The sequence below is a fragment of the Scyliorhinus canicula genome, chromosome 1 (genome assembly GCF_902713615.1).
Source record: "Scyliorhinus canicula chromosome 1, sScyCan1.1, whole genome shotgun sequence".
NCBI classification, from domain to species: Eukaryota; Metazoa; Chordata; class Chondrichthyes; order Carcharhiniformes; family Scyliorhinidae; genus Scyliorhinus; species Scyliorhinus canicula.
This window is the reverse complement of record NC_052146.1, coordinates 58,375,151-58,400,952: the sequence shown is the minus strand read 5'-3', so window position 1 is coordinate 58,400,952 and position 25,802 is coordinate 58,375,151. Positions and strand designations below refer to the sequence as shown.

The 25,802-nt window shown below is 44.9% G+C and overlaps 1 protein-coding gene across 6 annotated transcripts in view; it reads left to right on the top strand.

Annotated features, from left to right (window-relative positions):
• Positions 1 to 25,802, top strand: part of taok3a (TAO kinase 3a) — a 193,133-nt gene that overhangs the window by 127,507 nt on the left and 39,824 nt on the right. For 4 of the 6 annotated variants that reach the window (XM_038791239.1, XM_038791219.1, XM_038791229.1 and 1 more), the window contains 3 exons: positions 9 to 176; positions 10,375 to 10,578; positions 16,887 to 17,024. In XM_038791239.1, the coding sequence (XP_038647167.1) occupies positions 9 to 176; positions 10,375 to 10,578; positions 16,887 to 17,024 (510 nt within the window). Of the gene's footprint in view, positions 1 to 8; positions 177 to 9,744; positions 9,764 to 10,374; positions 10,579 to 16,886; positions 17,025 to 25,802 lie in introns of those variants that run through there. The other 2 variants (XM_038791268.1, XM_038791257.1) reach the window with 2 other exon arrangements.

Genomic DNA, 25,802 nt, shown 5'->3' with positions numbered 1-25,802 from the left:
CTTATCAGCATGATTTTGTTCGCCGGGAACATCCACAAAGAGTTCTTTGTGACCTTATTGCAAGAACAAAAGATGCTGTTCGAGAGCTGGATAATCTTCAATATAGAAAAATGAAAAAAATTCTTTTTCAAGAAACTCGCAATGGTCCAACAGCAGAATCGCAAGAGGAAGAGGAGGTAAGATGAATTAGGTGCTAAAGTGATGGATTAAAATCAAAATAAAAACCATAGAAACATCAGGGTGCAGAAAGAGGGCATTCAAAAAAAGGGGAAAGGGAACAAACTGCTCATTTTAATCCCATTTTCCAGCTCCATACCCATGTACATTTACAGCACTTCAGATGCAGACCCAGGTACCTTTTAAATGAGCTGAATGTTTCAGCCTCGACCATCAATTTAACTGAACAAAGAAGCCAAATGTTTTGTCCTAAAGTAATTCTCTAATTTTCTTCCTTTTGCACATTCCCAACCTAAAGTTTGGTTCCTCAAGTGTCAGCAGCTCTTTCTTTATATGTAAAACAAAACACTGGAAGTGCAGCAATATTTGTGCAGGGCATCGTAGGTGAAGCCAATCTACCTTGGTATCCAAATACATGCTTTTTCAGAGGAATCATTAGAAATTCTGGCTAGCAATAATTTTTTTGCTCTTCTCCCACCCTGTCCAGTCAGTGGATATTTAAACGAATTTCAGTGCCGAATTGCTAATTTCGGCTAAGATCAATTACCTAACTCAGAAAAATGAACTCAGACCTTCTGACCTGTACAGCTTTATCGCTGCACTACTCAAGTACAGCTAGAGTTCAATGAAAGAATTGTGTCAACATTTCAAAATTCAACCTTCTGGTGACTAAAGGAATTGTCAACTTTTGAGTTTTTGTACTTTTCATTTACAATGCTTTTTGTAAACTGAGGGTGAGCCGAATGAACAGAGGGTACAAACAGAGTACTGTTTTTATATTCCTGATAGCGTTATGGGTAATTCACTGCTGTACTAATAAGCCAATTACACCAAGAAAGAGGTTTCATTCCTGAATTTTAGCTGGGATGATAGTCGGGGGGTGGGGGGAGATTTGAATTTTGTCAACTTCTTTGGTGCAGGAAACCTCTGTACAATATCTGCTCCTGATTTTGTTATTGAGTGTTCCCAGCCAGAGTCGCCATTTACGTGGGAATTTGAGAAAAGATACCAACCTCACCTGTGGTGCCTCCCATCTGAATGAATGACTCAGCACCACATACCATTTAGCCTTACAAAATAAGAATATTGCTTGGGCGAATACAATTGGTGAATATTATATGGAACCAGACCCCTCAGCACACGTGTTTTCTAGTCGAGTCAGGAGTAACAGAGGACAAGCAAGGGGGAAATATTTCTTTACATTAACTCAGTAAATTTGAATAATTATCAATGCTTTGTTTGGAGTTTTATTGAAAAAGTAATTTTTCTGTACTAGTACCAAAATTTCTAAAAGCTGCGCGAATGAATTCAATGTTGTTCAGCTCGCTATCCCTTAGGTGACGTCCAAGAAGTTATTTATTAAGATTAGTAATAAATTGCATATAGTTAAATTGCTCTTTTTTAAAAAAAAAAGCGTAGTCACAAGATGATTATGGATGTGGAAGACCAAATCTCTCTGTCTTCACTCATTGCAGTATTCAGTTATTTACTATGAGATTCTGGGCTGTTTTGCTTTATTATGACATTGTATGAGACGGTGCTTGCAGCAATCTAAATTTGCCACTCACAAGTTTGAATCACTTGTCCTACTTGCCCTTTATTCTTTCGGAAATATTTTTATTGAAATTTCTAAACAATTTTAATACAAAACCTACAAAACACAGAATAACAATTGAACAGTAAGAGACCGCTCCCCCACCCCACTTGCCTTACAACAGTAAAATTTAGTTACTAAATCCGCCCCCCCCGCACTCAATAGCTAACAGTACCAGCTCTTTAAAGTACTAGATAAACGGGCACCCCACCCATCAGTTAACAGTGACGAGCTCTTTAAAGTACTATATAAATGGCCGCCATCTGCAGTGAAACCCTCCCACTGATCCTCTCATGGTAAATTTAACTCCCAAGTCACTCAGCCACCCCGAGGCGCTTGGCAGTGTAGTCGACCTTCGGCCCATGAGGATCCGGCTCCTTGCCACCAGTATGTCTGCACCCGTCTGGAGTTGTGGCATAACCAAAGCCCCAAATATCGCCACTAATGGGCAAGGCTCCAATCCAATGTTCAGAATTGCCAACGTAGTCTCAAAAAAGGACCTCCAGAAGTCCACCAGCTTTGAGCATGACCAGAACATGTGCGCATGATGTGTCGGACTCCCTGGACGCTGTCGCATCTGTCATCCGCTCCTTCAACCAATCGACTAATTTTATCCTTCGTAAGGTGTGCCCGGAACAGCATTTTCAATGGGTGAGACTCAACTTACTCAGCGCCTCACTCCAAACCACCTCCTCCAAGATTGGTCCCAGCTCCTCCATCCACTTTGCCTTCACACCCTCAACAGAGCCCATCTCCTCCCCCATCATTCGTTGGTACGTACTTAACATGCTGGCCACATCCGAACCAGAGCAGGAGAAGATTATTTCAAGCAAGGTAGAAGGATGCTTCGTCGGAAAGGTTGAAAAGTACTTTTTGACCCAGCTGTGCACCTGGAGATAACTGAACCCATCAGCATCAGTGAGCCCATGCTTTTCTCTCAGTTACCCTAAGCTAGAGAACTGACCATCTAAACACAAGTCTCCCACTTTCTCTAAACATTTACCCTTCCATTCCCTAAATTTCGCCTCTGACCGAGCAAGTTTGAATAATTGATTCACACAGATGGATGTGAGCCTAGTGGCGGCCCTCAAGTTAAAGTGATGGTGGAGTTGCCTCCAAATGTTTAACGTGGCTACTACGACCAACTTAGTCTTTGGCGCCACCAGTAACGGAGCTGATACCAGCGCTGTTAGGCTTGCTCCCATCACAGACTCTGCTTCCACCCGAACCCAAAACTCATCGGAATCTCCAAACCACTCTAGCACCGTTCAGCATTAGCTGCCTAAAAAAAGTATAGAAACTTTGGCAAGGCCAAGCTCACTAATTACTCTCCCTCTGCAGCAATGTCATCCTGTTTGTTGGACTCTTAGCTGCCCAAATGAACCCAGTCACCAGACTATCAATCTCTCTGAAAAAAGCCTTGGGTTAGAATATTGGAAGGCACTGGAATAAGAATAAAAGTCTCAGCAAGATGTTCATCTTAACCGATTGCACTCTGCCCGCCAGAATTAATGGGAGACTGTCCCATCTTTTCAAGTCCACTTTCACCTTTACCACCAGATTTGTGTAATTCAACCTCCTGAAAACCCCCCAGTCCCCTCCTATCTGGACACCCAAATACCGAATATGACTTGCAGCTAGCCGAAATGGTGCCCCCTAAACCCCCTCCCTGCCTCACCAACCCAACCACAAAGTATTCACTCTTTCCTATATTTATCTTGAAACCAGAAAAGTCCCCAAAATGCTGCACGATTCCCGTAATGTTACCTATTGATGCCTCAGGATCGTTCACATGTAGAATCATAGAATTTATAGTGCAGAATGAGGCTATTCGGCCCATCGAGTCTGCACCAGCCCTTGTAAAGAGCACCCTGCTTAAGCCCACAGCTCAACCCTATCCCAGTAACCCCACCTAACCTTTTCGACACTAAGTGGCAATTTAGCATGGCCAATCCACATAACCCCCACATCTTTAGACTCTGGTAGGAAACCAGAGCACCCGGAGTAAACCCACGTAGACACGGGGAGAACATGCAGACTCCGCAGAGGCAGTGACCCAAGCCGGGAATCGAACCTGGGAACCTGGAGCTATGCAGCAACAGTGCCACCCACTGTGCCATCTTGCCTCCATCGGCGTACTGCGAGACCCTGTGTTTCACCCCACCTCTAACTATTCCTCCCCATCCTAGACGGACTGGAACTGGCGGGCGGGGGGGGGGGGGAGAGAGAGAGACAGATGGGGGGAGCTGGAAGCGCCAATAGACCTGGGAGAAATCATGGAGAGCATCAGCTCCATGCAGGCAGGGAAGGCACCGGGACTTGACAGGTTCCCGGCGGACGTCTACAAAAAATTTGCACCAGTCCTGGCCCCACACCGAAGGGACGTGTTCGCAGACTCACTGGCAGGGGGCACTCTGTCTCCAACGCTAGCGCAGGCCACAATCTCACTAATACCCAAAAAAGATTTTAAAAACCTGATCCCCCCCCCCAAACCCGGGAGAGAACACCAGAGGTGATCGCCTCCCTGGACGCAGAAAAGGCCTTTGACAGAGTTGAATGGAGCTACCTCCTCGAGGTACTAGAACGGTGTTGGGCTAAGAGCGGGATTCACTCCCTGGCTGAGGCTCCTGTATAACGCTCCCAAAGCGAGTGTCCGAACTAACACCACCAGCTCTGAATACTTCCAGCTACAGAGAGGAACAAGACAAGGCTGCCCCCTGTCCTCACTCTTGTTCGCGCTAGCGGTCGAACACGTGGCGATAGCCCTGCGGGACCCAAAAAGCTGGAAGGGAATCCGGAGAGGAGACCGAGAGCACAGAGTCTCACCATAAGCAGATGACCTCCTCTATGTCTCAAAGCCACAGGACGGACTGAAGGCAATATTGCAAATACTGAAAGAGTTTGGAACCTTCTCGGGCTACAAACTTAACCTGGGCAAAAGCGAGACATTCTCAGTGAACCCAAAAGGGGGAGGGACAGAGCTGAAAGGGCTCCCGTTCAAAACGGCCCAGAACAGACTCCGTTACCTGGGGATCCAGATAGTCAGAGACTGGACACAGATCCACACGTGGAACCTGACCAACCTGTGGAGGAAGTAAGAAAAGACCTTCAACAGTGGGGCTCACTCCCACTCTCCCTGGCGGGAAAAGTGCAGACGATCAAGATGAACGCACTGCCAAGGTTCCTCTTCCTGTTTAGATCCATCCCAGTCTTCATCCCCAAGGCCTTTTTCCAAAACATAGACAGGCTAATCATGACGTTTGTGTGGGGAGGGGCAAGAACCTGAGAATTCCCAAACCGACACTGCAAAGAGGGAAAGTCAGAGGGGGCCTGGCTCTACTGAAGCTACAATACTACCACTGGGCAGCAACGGCAGAAAAAGTGAGGGGATGGGTACAGGAACCCGACACAGATTGGGTACAAATGGAGGAGGCACCCTGTAAAGGAACAGCCCTCCGGGCCCTGGCCACAACAGCACTCCACCCTCCTCAACAAGGTACACTGACGGTCGGGGACTTTACTTTGGCGCAGACTGGCGACACTGGACGAACTGACGAGGAAGTGGAAACTATCAAGAGGACAGGAATTGAGACACTTCTAAATAAAGCACTTCCTCCACAAAGAGACAGTAGGGTACCCCGGGGCCCCAGAAAGCATACTACTAGAGGACCTGATAGGCACAAGCAGTGAGAAGGGGGGGCTATGTGGGAGAATATACGGACAGTTACTGGACAGAGCCCGAACACCAGTGGATGGGACCAGACAAAAATGGGAGGACGAACTGGGGACAGAGGTGGGATGTGGGCGAAGCACTGAGCAGGGTGAGCTCCACCTCCTCCTGCGCGAGGCTAAGCCTAATGCAGCTCAAAGTGCTGCACAGAGCGCACCTGACCAGAACCCGAATGAGTATGTTCTTCCCGGAGGTGAAGAACAAATGTGAACGGTGCCAGAGGGGCCCGCCCAACCACACCCACACGTTGTGGGCTTGCCCCAAGCTTACTGGGTTCTGGACAGCCTTCCCCGAGGCAATGTCCAAGGTTGTGGGGGGTGAGGGTAAAGCCATGCCCAATAGTGGCAATCTTCGGGGTTTCGGAGTAGCCAGAGCTACACATGGGGAAAGGGGGGCCAATGCCCTTGCTTTTGCTTCCCTAATCGCACGCCGGAGAATCCTGCTTGGCTGGCGATTGGCAGCACTGCTCAAAGCTGCAGACTGGCTCGCTGACCTCTTGGATTTTGGCCACCTGGAGAAGGTTAAGTACGCCATCCGAGGGTCAGAGGAAGGCTTCCAGGATACTTGGGGGCAGTTTATCGGCTTGTTCCAAAAACAGGGGCTGGTTTAGCACACTGGGCTAAATTGCTGGCTTTTATAGCAGACCAAGGCAGGCCGGCAGCATGGTTCAATTCCCGTACCAGCCTCCCCGAACAGGCGTCGGAATGTGGCGACTAGGGGCTTTTCACAGTAACTTCATTTAAGCCTACTCGTGACAATAAGCGATTTACATTTTCATTTCATTTCCATTCATTTTTCATTTTTTCACCTGTTTGAGGCCAGCAACGAGGAGTAAGCCAGGGAAAATAAAAAGCTGAAGAACCAAAGGACTGCACAACCCGGTTTGGGGGGGGAGGGACCACAAGAGAAGAGGAAGGGTGCTGAAACCCACTTTGTTAGTGCAACTACTGGCAAATGGGGCCCTACATAACAGCCACACCCACGCTACAAAGCTGGGCCCAAATTTTTCTTAAAACACCAGTAGATAGTCCCACTCAACACGGGTGGATGACTTTTCTCCATCGAACAAGATTAAGATATCTGGTACCCGACCCTCCACCGGAGCAACACCACATTCTACAGTCATCTCACATTCACTGTCAACCTCCGCCCCTTAACAAAACTCGTTTGGTCTTTTCCCCACCATCTCTAGTGGACAAGGGTCCAGTCTAAATGCGACACCTTGGAGAACAGCTTCGCGTCCATAATTAATAGGGAGATTGGCCGACGTGGCTCACATTCTAAGAGGTCCTTGTATTTTTCAAGATCAGAGAAATCAAAGCCTGCCTCAGCGTCTGTGGCAAAGTGCCTTTCTCCAAAGAGTCCCTGAACATTCCTAACAATAGAGGGGTTAATAGACCTAGGAATTTTTCATTAAATTCCACCAGGAACCTGTCGGGTCCCAGTGCCTTCCCCAGCTGCATCGGTTTCATCGCCTGCTTGATCTCATCCAACTCCAGCGGAGCTTCAAAGCCCTCCCGTAACTTCTCCTCCACTTGGGGAAACTCCAACTCACCAAGGAATTCCACCATATCTTGCCCATCCTGTGGAGGGTCCAACTTGTATAAATTTTGGTAAACGACCGTAAATAGCTCATTTACCTTCTGATCCGAGACCACCCCTGCCCCGCCCGCCCTCACACACCCCCATGTCCTAATCTCTGGCTGAGCCACCTGTTTCTTCAGTTTATTTGTCAGTAGCTGACTTGCTTTCTCGCCATATTCCCTCCAGCCTCGAGTCAGTCATTACCACCAAAAAATGTCATAGCTTCATCATTGATTCCCAAGCTGCAGGCCCACCTAAGATGGCGACCCATCCCACCTACAGGTGGAGCAGAAAAAGATAACTGGTCACTGTCAGTCTCTTCCTCTCTCTTTCCCACCCCCCAACCCATCAAACTTAACCAAACTGGTCCAATAAATCGCAGCCCCATCTCCCCCATGACTTCCGTTAACTAGCTAACTTTCTAGCACTAGTTAGGTGACCAGCCCACCCTAGGTGGGGCCTCACGGTAGCATGGTGGTTAGCATCAATGCTTCACAGCTCCAGGGTCCCAGGTTCGATTCCCGGCTGGGTCACTGTCTGTGTGGAGTCTGCACGTCCTCCCCGTGTGTGCGTGGGTTTCCTCCGGGTGCTCCGGTTTCCTCCCACAGTCCAAAGATGTGTGGGTTAGGTGGATTGGCCATGCTAAATTGCCCGTAGTGTAAGGTTAATGGGGGGATTGTTGGGTTACGGGTTACGTGGGTTTAAGTAGGGTGATCATTGCTCGGCACAACATCGAGGGCCGAAGGGCCTGTTCTGTGCTGTACTGTTCTGTTCTGTTCTAGGTCCCACCTAGTCCTTAACCATCGCCTTCATATCTGCCCCAAGTACATTTCGCCCCCCCCCCCCCCGATCCTCTTTCGCACCCATAATAAAAAAAGGTCTTAAACTGAGGAACGATATACCCCCCATTCCCTCCTCCCTCCGTTGTCCCAGAAGCTACTAAGCCTGTAAAGAAGGAAAATCTTATAGAAGAACAAACAGAGGAAATGACCCTATCCAAACACCTCCACCATTAGCCCAACTCAACAACTTAACATGAACAAAAGAAACAGTCAAATATTAACATCCCAACCGACCGACCCCCTGCCTGCATCCCTCAAGCCATGTCCAGACCACGATCTTTGATAAAGTCCTCCGACTGCTCGGGTGTTTCGAAATAGAAATCTTTTGAGTCAAATGTGACCCTTCATTTCGCTGGGTACACGACCACAAATCACTCTCCTCAATTAAACAGGATTATCTTCACTTTATGGAAGGCCGGCCGATATTTCGCTAGTTCCGTGTCAATGTCCTGGTAAATCCCTACCACGTTGATGTCCCAGTTGATGTTTCGGGCTTTCTTGGCTCATTCCAGGACCTGCTCCTTTCTCTTGAAAAGCATGAAACCAAATGATCACTACTCAAGGTGGCTCATTTGGTCGTGATTTTTTTCCTCAAAGCCCTGTATGCCTTGCCAACTCAGGCACTGCAAATATTTCATCACTGCTCATCAAAGGCCAGCACGGTGGCGCAGTGGCTAGCATTGCTGCCTCGCGGTGCCGAGGTCCCAGGTTCGATCCCGGCTCTGGGTCACTGTCCGTGTGGAGTTTGCACATTCTCCCCGTGTTTGCATGGGCTTCATCCCACAACGCAAAGATGTGCAGGGGAGGTGGATTGGCCATGCTAAATTGCCCCTTAATTAGAAAAAATTAATTGGGCACTCTAAATTTTAATTAAAAAAAAAATCATTGATCATCAATTGGGAAAATTTTGCAGTGAAGTATTCAGTCGGCCTTGCGCCCTCAACTCCCTCGGTAGACCCACCAGCCTTGGGTTTATTCACCTGGACTTATTTTCTGAATTATCCAACTTCGCCTTGAGCTCTTGTTCCTGTCTCCGACAATCGCCATTTCAGCCTCCACAAGGACGCGAGTCTGTCTTGGTACCTCCTCCACATTTTTCAATTTCTCCGCCTGCGCGCACGCCTACCACTTTTAGATGTATCTTTCCCAACCTGTTATACTGCATACTTTTCAGGTACCTCCCTTCTAGGTTGAAAATCTTCATATGGACAGCTAACATGGGTTCAGCTAATGGCGATCTCTATACTGCTTAAACATTTACTTTGTGTCTTAGAAACGTTAACTTCTGGGTGTCTCTGCGGTACCATATAGGCTTTTGAAGTTTATGAATATTGTAAAGACAGGACAGTGTTTTGTGCTGTGTATTGTACGTTGCTATAATGTGTTCAGATGTTTCAAAATTGTGTATTTGAATACCCTTTCCATTCACATTATTTCAACCAATTAAAAGCAGTGATTATAAAATACATATCATTGCCCCACCCCCATCATTTTCTTTCTTGAAGGAGCACAGTCTAGGCTAAGGTTCTACTGGGTCCTACCACCCATGCCCATCACTGTGCGTGCATTTCTGATGAGCTTGATTCCTTCCTTGCCTGAAATCCATAAGGGCTATTTCCAGTAAAGTTTACTGATTATTGATCAGAAGGGGCCATTCAGCCTTTTATAATTTACCTTATCTCAGCTGAACATACTGATGCCATAAAATTTTTTACTGTCACCCCAAATGAGGGCTGCTAATCTTTAAATAGGGTTCTTGCTTCACTTTACAGCCCCACAATTTCACCTTTTAACACAGCTCAATGACTGCAAAGCTATCACAAAGATTTCAGTAAGGTATGATGAACATATCAGCTATTCATGTTATGCTTGCTTGGATGGTTAAAAATTCCAAGTATTGGTGCAGTATAATGATAGATGTACCTTTTAATCTTTGAATTGTATCTATAAAACATTTTGAGTTGCATATAACCAATGGTTGCTATGAAAATGGTGATGGGAGCAGTTTGAGATGAATTAAATGTATGATGCCTTAAGCGAATTGGCAAAAATATTTTTTCTTCTTCCCCCTTAGTGATGATACGGAGTTTTTTTTTAATACAAGATGATGGGCCTTTCTCTTCTACCCCACCCTAAACCGCCTCTAATTTGTCACTGGAAACATTCACCAAAAGTTTTTGACCTTGCCGAAACCCATATCCAGTCCTCAGAACATTTAAATTTCTGTGGTCATTCAAGTAGAACATTATTCACATTCAATCTCTCTGCTGGGGTCTTGGACCGGGTTCTGCTTACTTGCTCTAACTGAATTATTTGAATTATCAGATAATGATTGTTTTAACCTCCTGTAATAATGAGAAATTCTATTCAGTGCATGTGATTTTTAAATGCATGTCATCACTAATGCATGTTCACTTACACTAACATTGCTTTCCTCTATCTTGCAGGACAGTGAGCATGGTGCAAGCTTAGGTAGTAAAGTAGATAGCCTGGGAAGTAATCAGTCCATTCCCAGTATGTCGATCAGCACAGGCAGCCAGAATAGCAGTGTTAACAGTCTGCATGAAGTCTTTGATGATAGCTCAGAGATCGCCATGATGCATGATGGTGATAACACCTTGCAATCTAATGTCTCCGTCATCCACAGAAAGGTAGGTTTGCAGTATTGTGTTTGGAAATGTTGCTGCTCTGAAGTGTTCTGCAAATGTATGGAATAAAGTTTTTAAATCTTTTTAGAGAAATCGAGCTTCATGGAAGCTAAAACTAACTGTTTGGAAATAACTTCAGATCAACAGATCAATCATCCACACTCTGGTTTTTGTAATTCCTAAATATTAAATTCCATAGTGAGGGTTAACCCAATTATCCTCTAAAACTTCAGCGTAATAAACCTGGAGACAGAGGCTGGTGAGGAAATGGGAGGAGCCCTGCAGAAATTCACCCCATTGTGATCTAAAGATCTAGGATTTTGTATAATTTACAGTGCAGAAGGAGGCCATTTGACCCATCGAGTCTGCAACGGCCCTTGGAAAGTGCACCCTATTTAAACCCACACCTCCAGCCTATCCCTGTAACCGACTAAGGCGCAATTTAGCATGGCTAATCCACCTAACTTGCACATCTTTGGACTGTGGGAGGAGATCAGAGCACCCGGAGGTACCCACGCAGACACTGGGAGGAAGTGCAAACCCCACACAGTCATCCGCAGACAGAATTGAACCGCTCAAAGTGGACAACTTTTCACCTGGATTGCTGATTGTACCCACTGATTTAAGAATGTCATTTGTTTTTAAAAAGTTGTATACTTATAATGTGTATGTAATTAATTGGTTTCAAATTGTAAGTGACTAACTTGAGCTTTTCTTATGCAGTTTATTCTGCAATTGCTTCATTCAAATTACTGTTTTAATTAGTCCAATCAAAAAAGGTTACAGCAAAATTCTGCTGAACAATTCTGAAGTTAGTGAAATTACAACTTCGTCCCTTCTGATCAAATGAAAATTGATCTCTGATACCTAAATCTATGTAGTTATATGTAAAAGTATTTTGTTATCAGTGGACAATAAACCCTTAGTTTTGATAGGGCCTGTACTTCATTTTAGAATCCATATCAGGAATTTTAGAATTTTCAATGTTGCCAAACCCAGGTAAGTATTACATTGCTTAAATATTGTGAAGCTTTCAAATCTGTGTGGGAGTGAGTGGAGGTGCAATGCCCTGACTTGCAACTTTATTGGCATTAAAAGAGGTTATTTCAATTTCACAAAATGCTACATTGTACCCGCACCTCAATATCATCACACTAAAGGGTCAGAAATTAATCTAGCTGCTGATGTAACTGTATAAGGTTTTTCATCAGCTCATCCCACAAATACTTCCAGATCACCCCTAAGCCTCCTACGCCCCAGAGAAAAAAAAGTCCCAGTCTATCCAGCCTCTCCTTATAACTCAAACTATCAAGTCCCGGTAGTATCCTAGTAAATCTTTACTGCACTCTTTCTAGTTTAATAATATCTTTTCTATAATAGGGTGACAGAACTGTACACAGTATTCAAAGTGTGGCCTCACTAATATCTTGTACAACTTCAGAAAGACGTCCCAACTCCTGTATTCAATGTTCTGACCAATGAAGCCAAGCATGCCGAATGCCTTCTTCACCACCCTGTCCATCTGTGACTCCACTTTCAAGGAGTTATGAACCTGTACTCTTTGTTCTGTAACTCTCCCCAACTCCCTACCATTAACTGAGTAGGTCCTACCCTGATTTGATTTGCCAAAATGCATCATTTATCTAAATTAAACTCCCATCTGCCCACTGGCCCAATTGATCAAGATCCCATTGCAATCCTAGATAACCTTCTTCACTGTCCACTATGCCAACAATCTTGGTGTTATCTGCAAACTTACTAACCATGCCTCCTAAATTCTCGTTCAAATCATTAATATCAGTAACAGTGGACCCAGCACTGATCCCTGAAGCACACCGCTGGTCACAGGCCTCCAGTTTGAAAAACAACCCTCTACAAGTCCCTTTTGTCTTCTGTCATCAAGCCAATTTTGTATCTAATTGGCTACCTCACCCTGGATCCCGTGAGATTTAACCTTATGCAACAACCTACTATGTGGTACCTTGTCAAAGGCCTTGCCAAAGTGCATATAGACAATGTCGACTGCACTGCTCTCATCTACATTGCTGGTTACCCCTTCAAAAAAACTCAATCGAATTTGTGAGATAATTTTCGACTCACAAAGCCATGCTGACTGTCCCTAATCAGTCCTTGTCTCTCTAACTGCCTGTAGATCCTGTCTCTCAGAATACCTTCTCACAACTTACCCACCACAAACGTTAGGCTCACACAGGCTTTTCCCTGCGACCCTTCTTAAACAAAGGCACAGCATTTGCTGCCCTCCAATCTTCAGGCAACTCTGTGGCTTTCGCCAATTCAAATATCTGTGCTAGGAGACCTGCAATTTCTTCCCTAGCCTCCCATAAGACATAGAAGCAGAAGTAGGTCACTCGGCCCATTGAGTCTCTCCACCATTCAATCATGGCTGATATTTTTCTCATCCCCATTCTCCTGCCTTCTCCCCATTACCCCATATCCACTTATTAATCAAGAACCTATCTATCTCGGTCTTGAAGACACTCAGTGATTTGGCCTGCACAGCCTTCTGCGGCAAAGAGTCCCACAGATTTACCATCCTCTGGCAGAAGAAATTTCTCCTCATCTCTGTTTTAAAGTATCGTCCCTTTAGTCTGAGATGGTGTCCTCTAGATGGTTCTAGTTTTTCCCACAAGTGGAAACATCCTCTCCACATCCACTCTATCCAGGCTTTGCAGTATCCTGTAAGTTTTAATATGATACCCCCTCATCCTTCTAAACTCCGAGTACAGTCCCAGAATCCTCAACCGTTCCTCATACGACAAGCTGTTCATTCTAGGGATCATTCTTCTGAACCTCCTCTGGACCCTTTCCAAGGCCAGCGCTTCCTTCCTTAGATACGAGTCACAAAACTGCTCACAATACTCCAAATGGGGTCTGAGCAGTGCCTTAGACAGCCAGAGTACATCCCTGGTCAATGTCCTGGGATACATTTCATCAGGTCCTGGGGATTTATCTACCTTGATGCGCTTTAAGACTTCTAGCATCTTCTTCTCTGTAATATGTAGACTCCTCAAAACATCGCTATTTATTTCCCCAATTTCCCAAACATTTGTGCGTTTCTCAGCAGTAAAAACTGATGAGAAATATTCAGTTAGGATCTCACTGATCTCTTGTGGATCCGCACATAGATGACCTTGTGGATCCTTAAGAGGCCCTACTCTATCCCTTGTTACTCTTTTGCCCTTTATGTATTTGTCGAAGCTCTTTGGATTCTCCTTTGCCTTATCTGCCAAAGCAATCTCATGTCCCTACTTTGCCCTCCTGATTTCTCTCTTAACTCTACTCCGACAACCTCTATACTCTTCAAGGGATCCACTTGATCCCAGCTGCCGATGTCTGTCATATGCTTCATTCTTCTTTTTGACCAGGGCCTCAATATCCCGAATCATCCAGGGTTCCCTACTTTTATCAGCCTTGTCCTTCACTCCAAAGGAATGTGCTTACCATGAACCCTGGTTAACACACTTTTGAAAGCCTCCTATTTACCACCGTCCCCATGCCTGCCAACAGACTCCCCCAATCAACTTTTGAAAGTTCCTGTCTAATACCATCAAAATTGGCCTTGCTCCAATTTAGAATTTTAACTTTTAGGCCAAACCTATCATTCTCCATAGCTATCTTAAAATTAATGGAATTATGGTCTCTGCTCCCAAATTGATCCCTCACTAACACTTCTGTGATCTGCTGTTCCTTATTTCCCAAGAGGAGGTCAGGTTTTGCCCCCCCTCTCGACGGGCCATCCAAATACTGAATGAGAAATTCCTCCTGAATACACTCAACAAATTACTCTCCATCCAAGTCCCTAGTGCTATGGCTGTCCCAGTCAATGTTGGGAAAGTTAAAGTCCCCAACTATTACCACCCTATTTTTCTTGCAGCCATCTGTAATCTACTTACATATTTGCTCCTCAATTTGCCACTGACTATTTGGGGGCCTGTAGTACAATTCTATCAAAGTGATCTCTCCCGTCTTATTTTTCAATTCTTCCCAAATAGATTCAGTGGGTGAACCCTCGGATATATCCCTGCTCGGTACTGCCGTGATATTCTTCCTAATCAAAAACGCAACTCCTTCTCTTTTGCGTCGTCTTCTATTTTTCCAATAGGATTTGTACCCTGGAACATTGAGCTGCCAGTCCTGCCCCTCCCATAGCCATGTTTCAGTAATCAACCTACAACACCCAAAAGAAACTAAAGAACATCTATTTCCTTGGTAACATGTCAAACTGGACATACTCTAATTGAAGTGATTCTTATCACAAGTATTGAATTTTAAAGGATTCTAACTTTTCCCATGGAGTTATTCATTTTTGGCATTCCCAAATGGCAACAATAATACATTTATCAATATTGCTGACAGGAAATATAAATCTTCAAATGATTAAGGCCAAATTTTTTCATTAAAAGTGCTTGTTAGATACGATATATTTTACACTTGCAACAATTAATTTTATTCTCCTCAATAATACTTTTCAATAGTTGGAATTGTGGAATTATTTCTCTCTGAATTCAATTATGTTAAGCTATTTTAAACCTGTTGTGAAAATTCTGATAGGGTTGGATGGTTGCTGCCATTTTCATGTCCCCAAAATACAAGTCAAAAGATCAAATCAACTTTTTTTCTTATTTAAGGAAGTGGATTGTGCAGCAAGTTCTTCAATTTTTAGGTTTGCCTTAATTTTACTTGCAATAATTATAATTTTGGGGATTATGATTTTACTTAAAATTCCATGGCAAAGGTAGATCTGGAGTTGCAGTATATGAGCTGTGAAATGCTGCTGTAAATCCATCTGGAGTTACCTGTGTAGGTGCAAAAAGATGAGAGTATTCATCCAACTCCAGCAAAGTTGCTGTGAGTGGCATTGGCAGCAATAAGTATTTGATGAGTTGGAGACTTAATTCAGAAAACAATCAGACTGCCGGAGGTTTACAAGAATGGTTCCAGAGATGAGAAAATGTCAGTCATGAGGATAGATTGGAGGGGTTGGGACTGTTCTCTTTGGAGAGAATAAGGCTGCGAGGAGATTTGGAATGTTCAAAATCATGGAGCTGGACAGAGTAGATTGGGAGAAACTTTTCCCACTCATAAAAGGATAAAGAATGAGAGAGCATAGATTTGAAGTGATTTGCAAACAAAGCAAATGTAATGTGAGAGAACCTGTTCACGGGTTTGGGTCTGGAATGCATTGCCTGGAAGTGTGGTGGAGACAGGTTCAATAGAGGCATTCAAGAGGGCACTAGATGATTATTTGAATCTGAACAATGCGCAAGAGTTTGGGGACAAGACAAGGGAATGCAGGAAGTCAGGATGCTCGTTTGGAGAGCTGGTACAGACACGATGACTAAATGGCCTACTTATGCCCCGTATCAGTTCTGTGAAACTTTGAGTGGAGTTAATAGTATTTTTGGACGCAAATCCAGTACCGGTGTACTTTTAATTTAAACAATTATGAAAGTTTTGGAGTTAAAATGCACTGCCATAAATGGCATGTAATTCTGTACGAAGGTTCAATGTGGCATTTACCATCTTGGGTTTCTTTTCGGTATAATGAATGTTGCGGCAATTTCTTTGTCTCCCGAGCTCCTATTGTCCGTTTTGGAAAATATTTCCTTTTTACCAGAAAGCTTGTAATTTAAAAACATTTGCTACTGAAAGAACTTATTTTCATTACTGATGCTTACTAATTGTGTTTCTAGTTCTTTTGTTAGCTTTTCTTATGAATCCAATTAGTTTAATTAAGTATTTCAAGGAGGAGAATTGAAATAAAGATGACCAGCTGTATTAGTACGAGACAATTTTTTATTAATAAGGGCCTACATGCAATTTAAAATTTGACCAGTACTTTGAAAATAATTACACAAAGCGCAGGTATGATTTTATTATTGCTGTGATAACAGAATTTGTGGACATACTGAAGCAGATAACAAATGTATAATTTCTTATCCTTTGTGATGCCAGTTTTTATGCCAATTTAGATATCAAAACATTAATGTAATGTTAAAATATGAATTCATATATGCATTTTCCTCAAATAAGAAAATAAGCTTCCAAGTGTTGCAAAAGATTTGTGCTGCTGAAGGTCTGCCAGAGATTCAAGAAGCATCCCACTACTGATCAGCTGACTCCTCTCCTGCAATGTGTTGGTTATTCATCTCACTGTTCAGCTGCAGTGACTGGTACAGCTAGCTAACTGTGCATTTCATACAGTGCTTGCAAAAGAAGCAGAGGTAATACAAAGATATCCAGCAGGGAAAGCACACAGTTTGACATTGTATTGTTTTATCCCATTTCAGCAGGATCATGTATTCATAAGGGATGAAGCAGGCCAGAAAGACATCAGGCCTGATCTGCGGCCTACACCATCTCTCCATAGTCAGGCCTCTCTCCTTAAGAACCGAGAGCATTTTGCTACAATCAGAACAGCATCTCTGGTAAGTAATGTAAAACAAATGATTTTTTTTCTCCAGTGACCATTTAGGCTAGTTAACCATGTTTATTTTTAGTCAAAGCATAATTTGTTTCTTCATTCACTAATTGTGAGCCAGATTTTATCTGTATCATAAAAGATCTGAGAGGTTTTTGCTTTTTTAAAATGTTTTAAAATGCTTAAACAAATGTAGCAGAGTCTCAGCATTTTAAGATATTCTAAATGTTTAGAGGATTTATGGTTGCAGAGACTTAATGTAATCTCTAATGGGTAATCTGTTGAAGCAGTGAGATGGCTGTCTCTAATGTAACAAACGTGAGCCTGAAAGAGAGTATATAGCATTTTAATGTATAGGCATATTTTATAATATATGTATGTCTCGGTTCTGTGTCAGAAGAATGCCCTTTAATGCTAACTTGCAGAATGTTTTATTCTGTGTCCTACTTGTCAGCTTTAAGAATGTGAATGGTTTATGTGGACAGAATTGCAGTAAAATAATTTCTTCGCTGAATCAAATATACAGAGATGAACAAATATTTCAGGACCTTATAAACAGATGATTTTAGATTTTAAGTCCACTCTGGCTCTCAAATTTGTAGTGATTTAAAAAATAAAATTAAAACGGACTCCTCTTTCTTCAGAGCTCCCATGGTTGGTTGCTCTCGGAGTATCAGTTTGCCAGTTCTGGAGAAAACATTTTGATATGTATTTTAAAAATCCATGTGTTTTAAATAGCAATTTGAAGCTGTAGTTATAGGTGAAAGGGCATTGTTTCAATGGTAGTGTTTGCATATACCACAGTACATCTGGTTTCACATTCCGTCTTTGTTTTAACTATTTTTCAGGTGGAAGTTGTAAAACTTCACTTGTTTCAGGTGTACATATTGCATCTTCTATTAGTCAGTACTGTTTGGAGCATTTAACATGATTGTGATTTTGAATATCTTGTTGCATTAAGAAAATGGTGTGTACAAAAGTGGTCGATTTCCATTTATTCGTGTTAGTGATTCCAGCAAGGGCTTGTGAAATGTGTAGACTGAGCACTTGAGTCACCTCAGTCCCGAAAACGTCAAAACCTTCCACAGCAGATTTATGAAAATATTTTGTCATTCTTAAAAATCTAGTCGTCTTGTGGGGGAAGCACTTTGAGATGGATGGATTTTTCTTTTTTTTTCAATGTTGATTGTCAAAGTTCAGGCAGCAGAAACCCTTATCAGACTGCTCATGACTTTGTGCCTATCAAAATCAATGAGTGAAATAATATGAGCAGCTAATGTTCTAATTTTGCAATGAGGTATTCTGCCCCAATGAGCTTCTACAATCCTGATGGTTTAGAAGAACGTTTTTCCTTTTTTGTATGCAGAGAAGTTTTACCTTCATCCATTTCATCTACCTATTCTAAAACAATTGATTTTTTTCAATGCAACTGTGTTGTTTCACTTCTTCACCAGATATTCGTTCAATCGTTCGCTGTTGACTTCTAAGAAATTAGGTGTGCCCATCATTCGAGTCATGCCAGTTTATAGTTGCTCTTCCACTGGTTGAGTTGGCTTCGGTGATTATATAGTTAATACATTTTAATATTTTCAGATACAAAATAGGAAACTCTTGTCCCCAGCAGGCCTAACCATATTGGCTAGCTGTGTGCATGAGGACATAATGAGCTGTCACAACTATTGACCCATTTTTTTCCCTAACTGCTGTTTCAAATATTCAAATATTGCAGTGTACAATATATTTCAATATAGGATACAGATTAGAGAAATAACTAATTAAATGCACTTTAATGTTTTTCTCTCATTTTAGATAATGGTTTATATTTTTAACTTCATTCATTGCTCATCCCTTCCCACTATGTTGTACTTTGTCAAAAAATATATTAAATCTCATATGTTCTAGTCAAAAGATTTTTTACAATTGCTAGTTTTTCACAGTTTGCATTGTTTCAAAATTCCAAATCAGAATTGCTCCAAGAAACTAAATTTTATACAGATTTTACTTGGGGACTTCGGGCGGTATTTACTGACCAACCCACCACTTGTTTTTCGGTGGCAGAGGTGGCCCACCAGTGGGAATTACCGACTCCGCCATTAGAACATAGAACAGTACATAGAACAGTACAGCACAGAACAGGCCCTTCGGCCCTCAATGTTGTGCCGAGCCATGATCACCCTACTCAAACCCACGTATCCACCCTATACCCGTAACCCAACAACCCCCCCCTTAACCTTACTTTTATTAGGACACTACGGGCAATTTAGCATGGCCAATCCACCTAACCCGCACATCTTTGGACTGTGGGAGGAAACCGGAGCACCCGGAGGAAACCCACGCACACAGGGGGAGGACGTGCAGACTCCACACAGACAGTGACCCAGCCGGGAATCGAACCTGGGACCCTGGAGCTGTGAAGCATTTATGCTAACCACCATGCTACCCTGCTGCCCCTTGTCAACGGGATTTCCCAGTGACTGCACCCATCGTCGCCAGGAAACCCATGCGCCAGCTTGGAACCAGAATATCCCGCCACGTGAACAGGCCGGTAGATCGCGCCTTTCAAGTGGGTACGATAAAGCTGAGGAGGACAGTTTGGCTGAGTTCTTCAAGACTCTTATTACTACTGTTCTTGAACGATGGGGAGACATTACTACTCGAGATTTTCATATTCACTTTTTATAGTTCACTGTGTCTAGTTCAGAGCAAGTTAAAATGCATGTACCGAGGGAAATTCAATTTGATTGTCCATCCAGGTTAATTTGAATTCCACTACTCTTAGCAGAGATCTATCTAAGTGAAAATTCAGGTTTGCTCAATATTTTTAAAATGGAAAAATGTCTTAAAATTCAGCTTGTTAAAATCACTCTATCTTTTCTCCGCTTTCAAAATTTCAGTTGTTGTGTTCTACCTACCGTACCTTATCCTCTACACTAGGCTTGCACTTCTAATAATATGGAAGTATACAATTTGCATGCAGTATTTATTTGATAGAATAAGTACCACAGCAAAAATTGTATGCCTGTTTTAAACTAATGAAACTTTGTATAACATTGGGGTGGATTTTCCAGCAGGTGTGTTTTTAGCCAGTTGGGAGAAGGGGATGTAAAATATGAGGGGTGGCTAGCCTTCAACATCTCGCCCAGACGTGAGCTATCCATAATAAGGAGGGATGGGTGGCAAGCACCCAAATCGGCAGCCTTCCTGCGCTATGTAAATAAAGAATTAAGTCAATTGAGCTTGTCCATGAGGTAACACAGTTGGCGTGGGCAAGCAGGCAGAATGGGCAGACCATTTTTGCCAAATAAGTTTTTTTTTCTTTTCAAGGGGCGGGTATGATCTTCATTTGGGCACGGGGGGGTCCTTTGCACATTGGAGTTGAACAGCATTCCCCCCCCCCCCCCCCCACCTGAAAATAAATAGTAACCCTTCCATTCCTTCTCACCAGCACGCTCCCTTCCCCTCGTCCTCAAGGTATCCATTTCTTTCCGTTCATTATCCCTGACTTGTTTGAGTCTGGGATCTATTGGGACTTCCATCGTGGGCCTGTTTGCAGTCCTGACAGCACCCATTATTGTCAGGACAACAAAAGCTGCTGACCAATCAGGCCCACAGTTGCCTCCTCATTGCCATCCGTAGTGTGTTATTTCTGGGAGTAGATCTTACTCTGTGGTTGGTGGTGGGGCTGAGTAGCATAGTGCCCCTCTCCCATAAAATCATGTAATGTGACTGCACTAAAAATGTATTTTGTTCCTAATTTTCTGAATTATTGCCCTGTAACAAATCCAATCCAAAAATACATTTTTAGTGCAGTCACAGGACAGGATTTTATGGGGGAGGGGCACTATGCTGCTCAGCCCCACCACTAACCCCAGAGTAAGATCTACCCCCAGAAATAACACACTGCGGATGGCAACAATGTTGCACAAAAAGGAAAGTAGAGAAATGAGCCACCTTTTTAATGCTTTCAACAGCTGTAGGTGTCGCTGGAAAGGCCAGCATTTTTTTGTCCATCCCAAATGCCCATGAGAAGGTGATGGTGAGCTGTTGCTGAACCTCTGCAGTGCAAAGTGGTGTTGGTACACCCACAGTGCTGTTAGGATGGGAGCTTCAAGATGGTGAAGGAACAGTGATATAGTTCCAAGTTAGGATGGTGTGTGGCTTGCAGAGGAACCTGCAGATGGTGGTGTCCCTATGTTTCTGCTGCCCTTGTCCTTCTAGGTTAAGGGTTTGGAAGGTGTTAAACGGTCTGTGGTGAGGGACTAATGGTGGCGGCCATGGTGTGAGTGGTCACACATCTGGTGGCTCCCGCTCGTGGCGTTTTTTTTCAGACCATTTCCCCGGTAAGGGGGTAAATGTGAAGAGGCAAAAAGGGTGCTGGAGAGAGTGGAAGAGATTGACCCACTGGTATATGGAGCTGGAGGCCAGAAGCGGTTGCAAAAAAGGGGATCAGACTGCAAGAGTTGGTGCGGTGCCTGCGACGCACTTGGACATGGCGGAGGTTCAGGGAATGGCCCTGCTGGCTCAGTGATCAACAGAGCAGCTGGTGGGTTTCCTAAATGGGACGTTCACCCAGCAACATCTGGAGGACCTGGGCTCGGTGGTTGATACGATTAAGGCGGTGATCGACTGCGTGGAGACTAAGCTGGAGGCCCAGGGTCAGGCGATCCAAAAGCTGGAAGAGATGGTGGGAGAACATGAGGAGCAGTTTGCCTCGATGGCAGCGAGATGGGGCTGATGTGAGATCAGCCGAGGAGGCTCCAGGAGAAAGTCGAAGATCTGGAGAACCAATCGTGCAAGCAGAATATTAGAATTGTGGGCCTGTTGGAGGGGAGTGAAGGAGCCGACGCTGGCGTGTACGTGGGGAGGATGCTGGAGAAGCTGCTCTGAGAGGGTGCATTCGCACGGACTCTGGAGCGCATAGGGCTCTAATGAATAAACCCCAGAGTAACAAGCTGCCAAGGGCAATGGTGGTGCATTTGCATTGTTTCCTGGACAAGGAGCGGATCATGAGATGGGCCAGGCAGACCAGTCACTGCACGTGGGAGGGCAGCGAAATCCTTGTTTCCAAGGACCTGGGTGCAGAGCTGGGTGCAAGAGAAGAGCAAGTTTTAACAAGGTCAAGGCAGCCCTCTACAAGAACAAACAACAATCCAGCACAGGAACAGGCCCGTCGGCCCTTGAAGCCTGTACCAGTCATGATATCAACCGTTACCAAAACCGTCAGCACTGCCTTGTGCCATATCCCTCCATACCCATCCTATCCATGTGTTTGTCAAGATGCCTTTTGAAAGCCATTAATGTATCCGCTTCCACAACCTCCCCTAGCAATGCGTTCAAGGCACTCACTACCTTCTGTAAAAAAAAAAACAACTGGCCTCGCACATCTCCTCTAAACGTTGCTCCACTGACCTTAAACCTCTCCCCCTGGTGACTGACCCCATCCACTTGATCCATGCCCCTCATAATCTTTAGATGACTCTCTGTTCTCCCCTCAACCTCAGTCTTACTAATGAAAACAGTCTGAGTCTATTCAGCCTTTCCACATAACTAATACCCGCCAGACCAAGCAACATCCTGGTAAACCTCCTCTGCAAACTCTCCAAAACCTCCACATCCTTCTGGTAGTGTGGCACCAGAATTGTGCACAATATTCCAAGTGCGGCCGACCCAAGGTTCTATACAGCTGAAACATGATTTGCCAGTTTTTATACTCGATGCCCCGTCCATTGAAGGCAAGCATTCTGTAGGCTTTTGACTACCTTCACTTGTGCTGCCACATTCAAAGATCTGTGGATATGCATGTCCAGATCTCTGACTTTCTATATTCTCAAGAGTTTTGCCATTTACGGAATATTTCCTCTCTAACATTTGTCCGAACTGAACTCCATTTGCCATTTCCCTGCCCAGGTTTCTAACCTATGTCCTGCTGTATCTTCTGACAATCCTCAATACTATCTGCCACTCCACCAACCCTGGTGTCATTCGCGAACTTACTAATCAGACCGGCTACATTTTCCTCCAAATTGTTTATGTACACGACAAACAACAAAGGCCACAGGACTGATGCCTGTGGAACACCACTGGTCACAACCTTCCATTCAAGGGGGTGAAGTTTGGGTTGGTGTACTTGGCACATCTGTGGGTGATCTATGAAGGCCAGGAGCTGTACTTTGGGAAGCTGGATGAGGTGATAGAATTTTTCAGAGACAATGGACTGGCAGGAGAATGTGGACTTTCGTGTTAAATTTGCGTTTGGGGCCATTTTTTTCGGCTTCAGGTTTGTTTTTGTTCTCTGTTGGAAGAAGGGGTGTTGATCTCTTTGAATGGCTTGGGGAGGGGTTGTTTTTGTTTGCACTAGGAGGATGATTGAGCGGTGGAGAGGAGAATCCGTGGCGGGTTGGATGCAAGGCGCCATGGGCGGGGGCTGGCAAGCTAGCTGGGTGGGCTAGTTCATGGAAGCTCAGTGGGGGGTGAGCAGAAGGTTAGTGGGGAGATGGTGTCAGTGATTGTTGTTGGGGGAACTGGGTGGAGGGGGTGGAACGTACTGCTGATGGAGGTAGGGATTTTAAAATGTAATGGGAGAAGGATCAATGATTCGATGATGGTGGGTGCTCAAGGGCGGGCCTGAGGAGGTGCGGGTCGTGGGACAATTGTTGATCGGCAAGTGTGTGTGTGTGGGGGCGGGAAAGGTTGGTTGGTGCCCCCGACCAGACTGATCACGTGGAACATGAGGGTTGAATGGTCCGGTCAAGAGGGCCCCTGTGTTTGCACATTTAAAAAGATTAAAAGTGGATGCGGCCATGCTACAGGAGACTCGCCTGAGGGTAAGGGACCAGACCAGATGGAGGAAAGCATGGGTTGGGCAAGTATTTCATTTGAGATTGGACTCTAAAACGAAGGTGGTGGTCATTTTTATAGAATTTACAGTGCAGAAGTAGTCCTTTTGGGCCATTGAGTTTGCACTGGCTCTTGGAAAGAGCACCCTGATAAGCCCATGCCTCCACCCTATCCCAGTAACCCCAGCTAACCTTTTTGGACACGAAGGACAATTTATCATGGCCAATCCAACTAACTAGTCTTTGGACTGTGGAATGAAACGGGAGCACCCGAAGGAAACCCACGCAGACATGGCAGACTCCGCACAGACAGTGACCTAAGCCGGGAATTGAACCTGGGACCCTGGAGCTGTGAAGCAACTGTGCTACCGTGCTGCCCATTATTCTGATCAATAAGCGGATGGCGTTTGAGGTGGGATGTACAGTGGCTGACTCTGAGGGAAGGTATGTTTATGGTGAGCGGGAAGCTGGAGGAGATGCCGGTGGTGTTAATAAATATCTATGCTCCAAACTGGGACAATGTTGAATTTATGAGGCAGGTGCTGGGGAGGATCCCTGACCTGGACTCTCATCAGTTAATTATGGGGGGGGGGGACTGGATCTGAGACTCGACCGGTCGAGTTCGAGGTCGGGGAGGTGTCAGCAACAGCCAAGCAGCTTTGGGGATTCATGGCGCACATGGGGTGGGGGGTGGGGTGGGGGGGGGGGGGGGGGGTAGTGGATCTGTGGAGATTTGGGAAACCTAGGGTGACAAGAATTTTCTTTTTACTCCCATGTGCACAAGGTGTATACCCGAATAGACTCTTTTGTGTTTGACAAGACGTAGGCAGGGGTAGTTGATATCGAGTATTTGGCAATAGTGTTGTCGAATCATGTCCTGGACTGGGTGATCCTACAAGTGAACAAAGGGAGGTGGGCTTCGCCCACAGGAGGCTGGATGTGGGACTGTTGGCGGAGGAAGAGGTGTGCAAGCCGGTGAGGAAGGCCATTCGGGGTATGTGGAGATTAATGACACGGGGGAGGTTTCAGCAGGTATGGTTTGGGAGGCACTGAAGGCAGTGGTCAAGGGGGAATTTATTTTGATTCGGGCGTATTGGGAGAAGGCAGAGATGGCTGAGATAGAAAGGCTAGTGGAGGAAATCCTGCAGGTGAACAGGAGATATGCGGAAGCCCCGGAGGCGGGGCTGCTAAAGGAATGGCAAAGGTTGCAGATGGAGTTTGGGCTAGTATCTATGGGTAAGGCAGTGGGACAGTTGAGAAGGGCGAGAGGGGCTGTACATGAGTATGGGGAGAAAGGGAGCAGGATGCTTGTGCACCAGTTGAGGAACCAGGAGGTGGCGTGGAAGATTGGGAAAGTGAAGGGCACAGGTGGGAATACTGTCTTGGACCCGACAGGGGTGAATGGGGTGTTTAGGGACTTCTGCAGTAAATTGTACGAGTCGGAACCCCCAGCAAGGGAGGAGGGGGTAAGGTGGTTTCTGGCAAGGTTGGAGTTCCCGAAGGAGGATGAGGAGTTGGTGGAAGGCCTGGGGGCTCCAATTGGGTTGGCAAAAGTAGTGGAAGGGCTGGAGACGATGCAATCGGGTAAGGCCCCTGGTCCAGACGGGTACCGGTGGAATTTTACAAGAAGTTCTCAGGGGTGTTGGGACCACTGTTGGTAAGAGCTTGCAATGAGGCAAAGGAGCTGGAAGTACTCCACCCGACGTTGTCACAGATGTCGATCTCCTTCATTTAAAAGTGACATAAGGATCCGGAAGAATGTGGGTCATATAGACTGATCTCCCTGTTAAATGCGGATGCCAAACTGCTGGCGAAGGTCATGGCCTTGAGGATCGAGGACTGTGCCAGGGATAACAGGGGAGGACCAGATGAGGTTCGTTAAGGGGATTCATCTGGCGGCCAACATCAGGAGGTTACTTCATGTGATCATGATGCCTCCAGAGGGATGT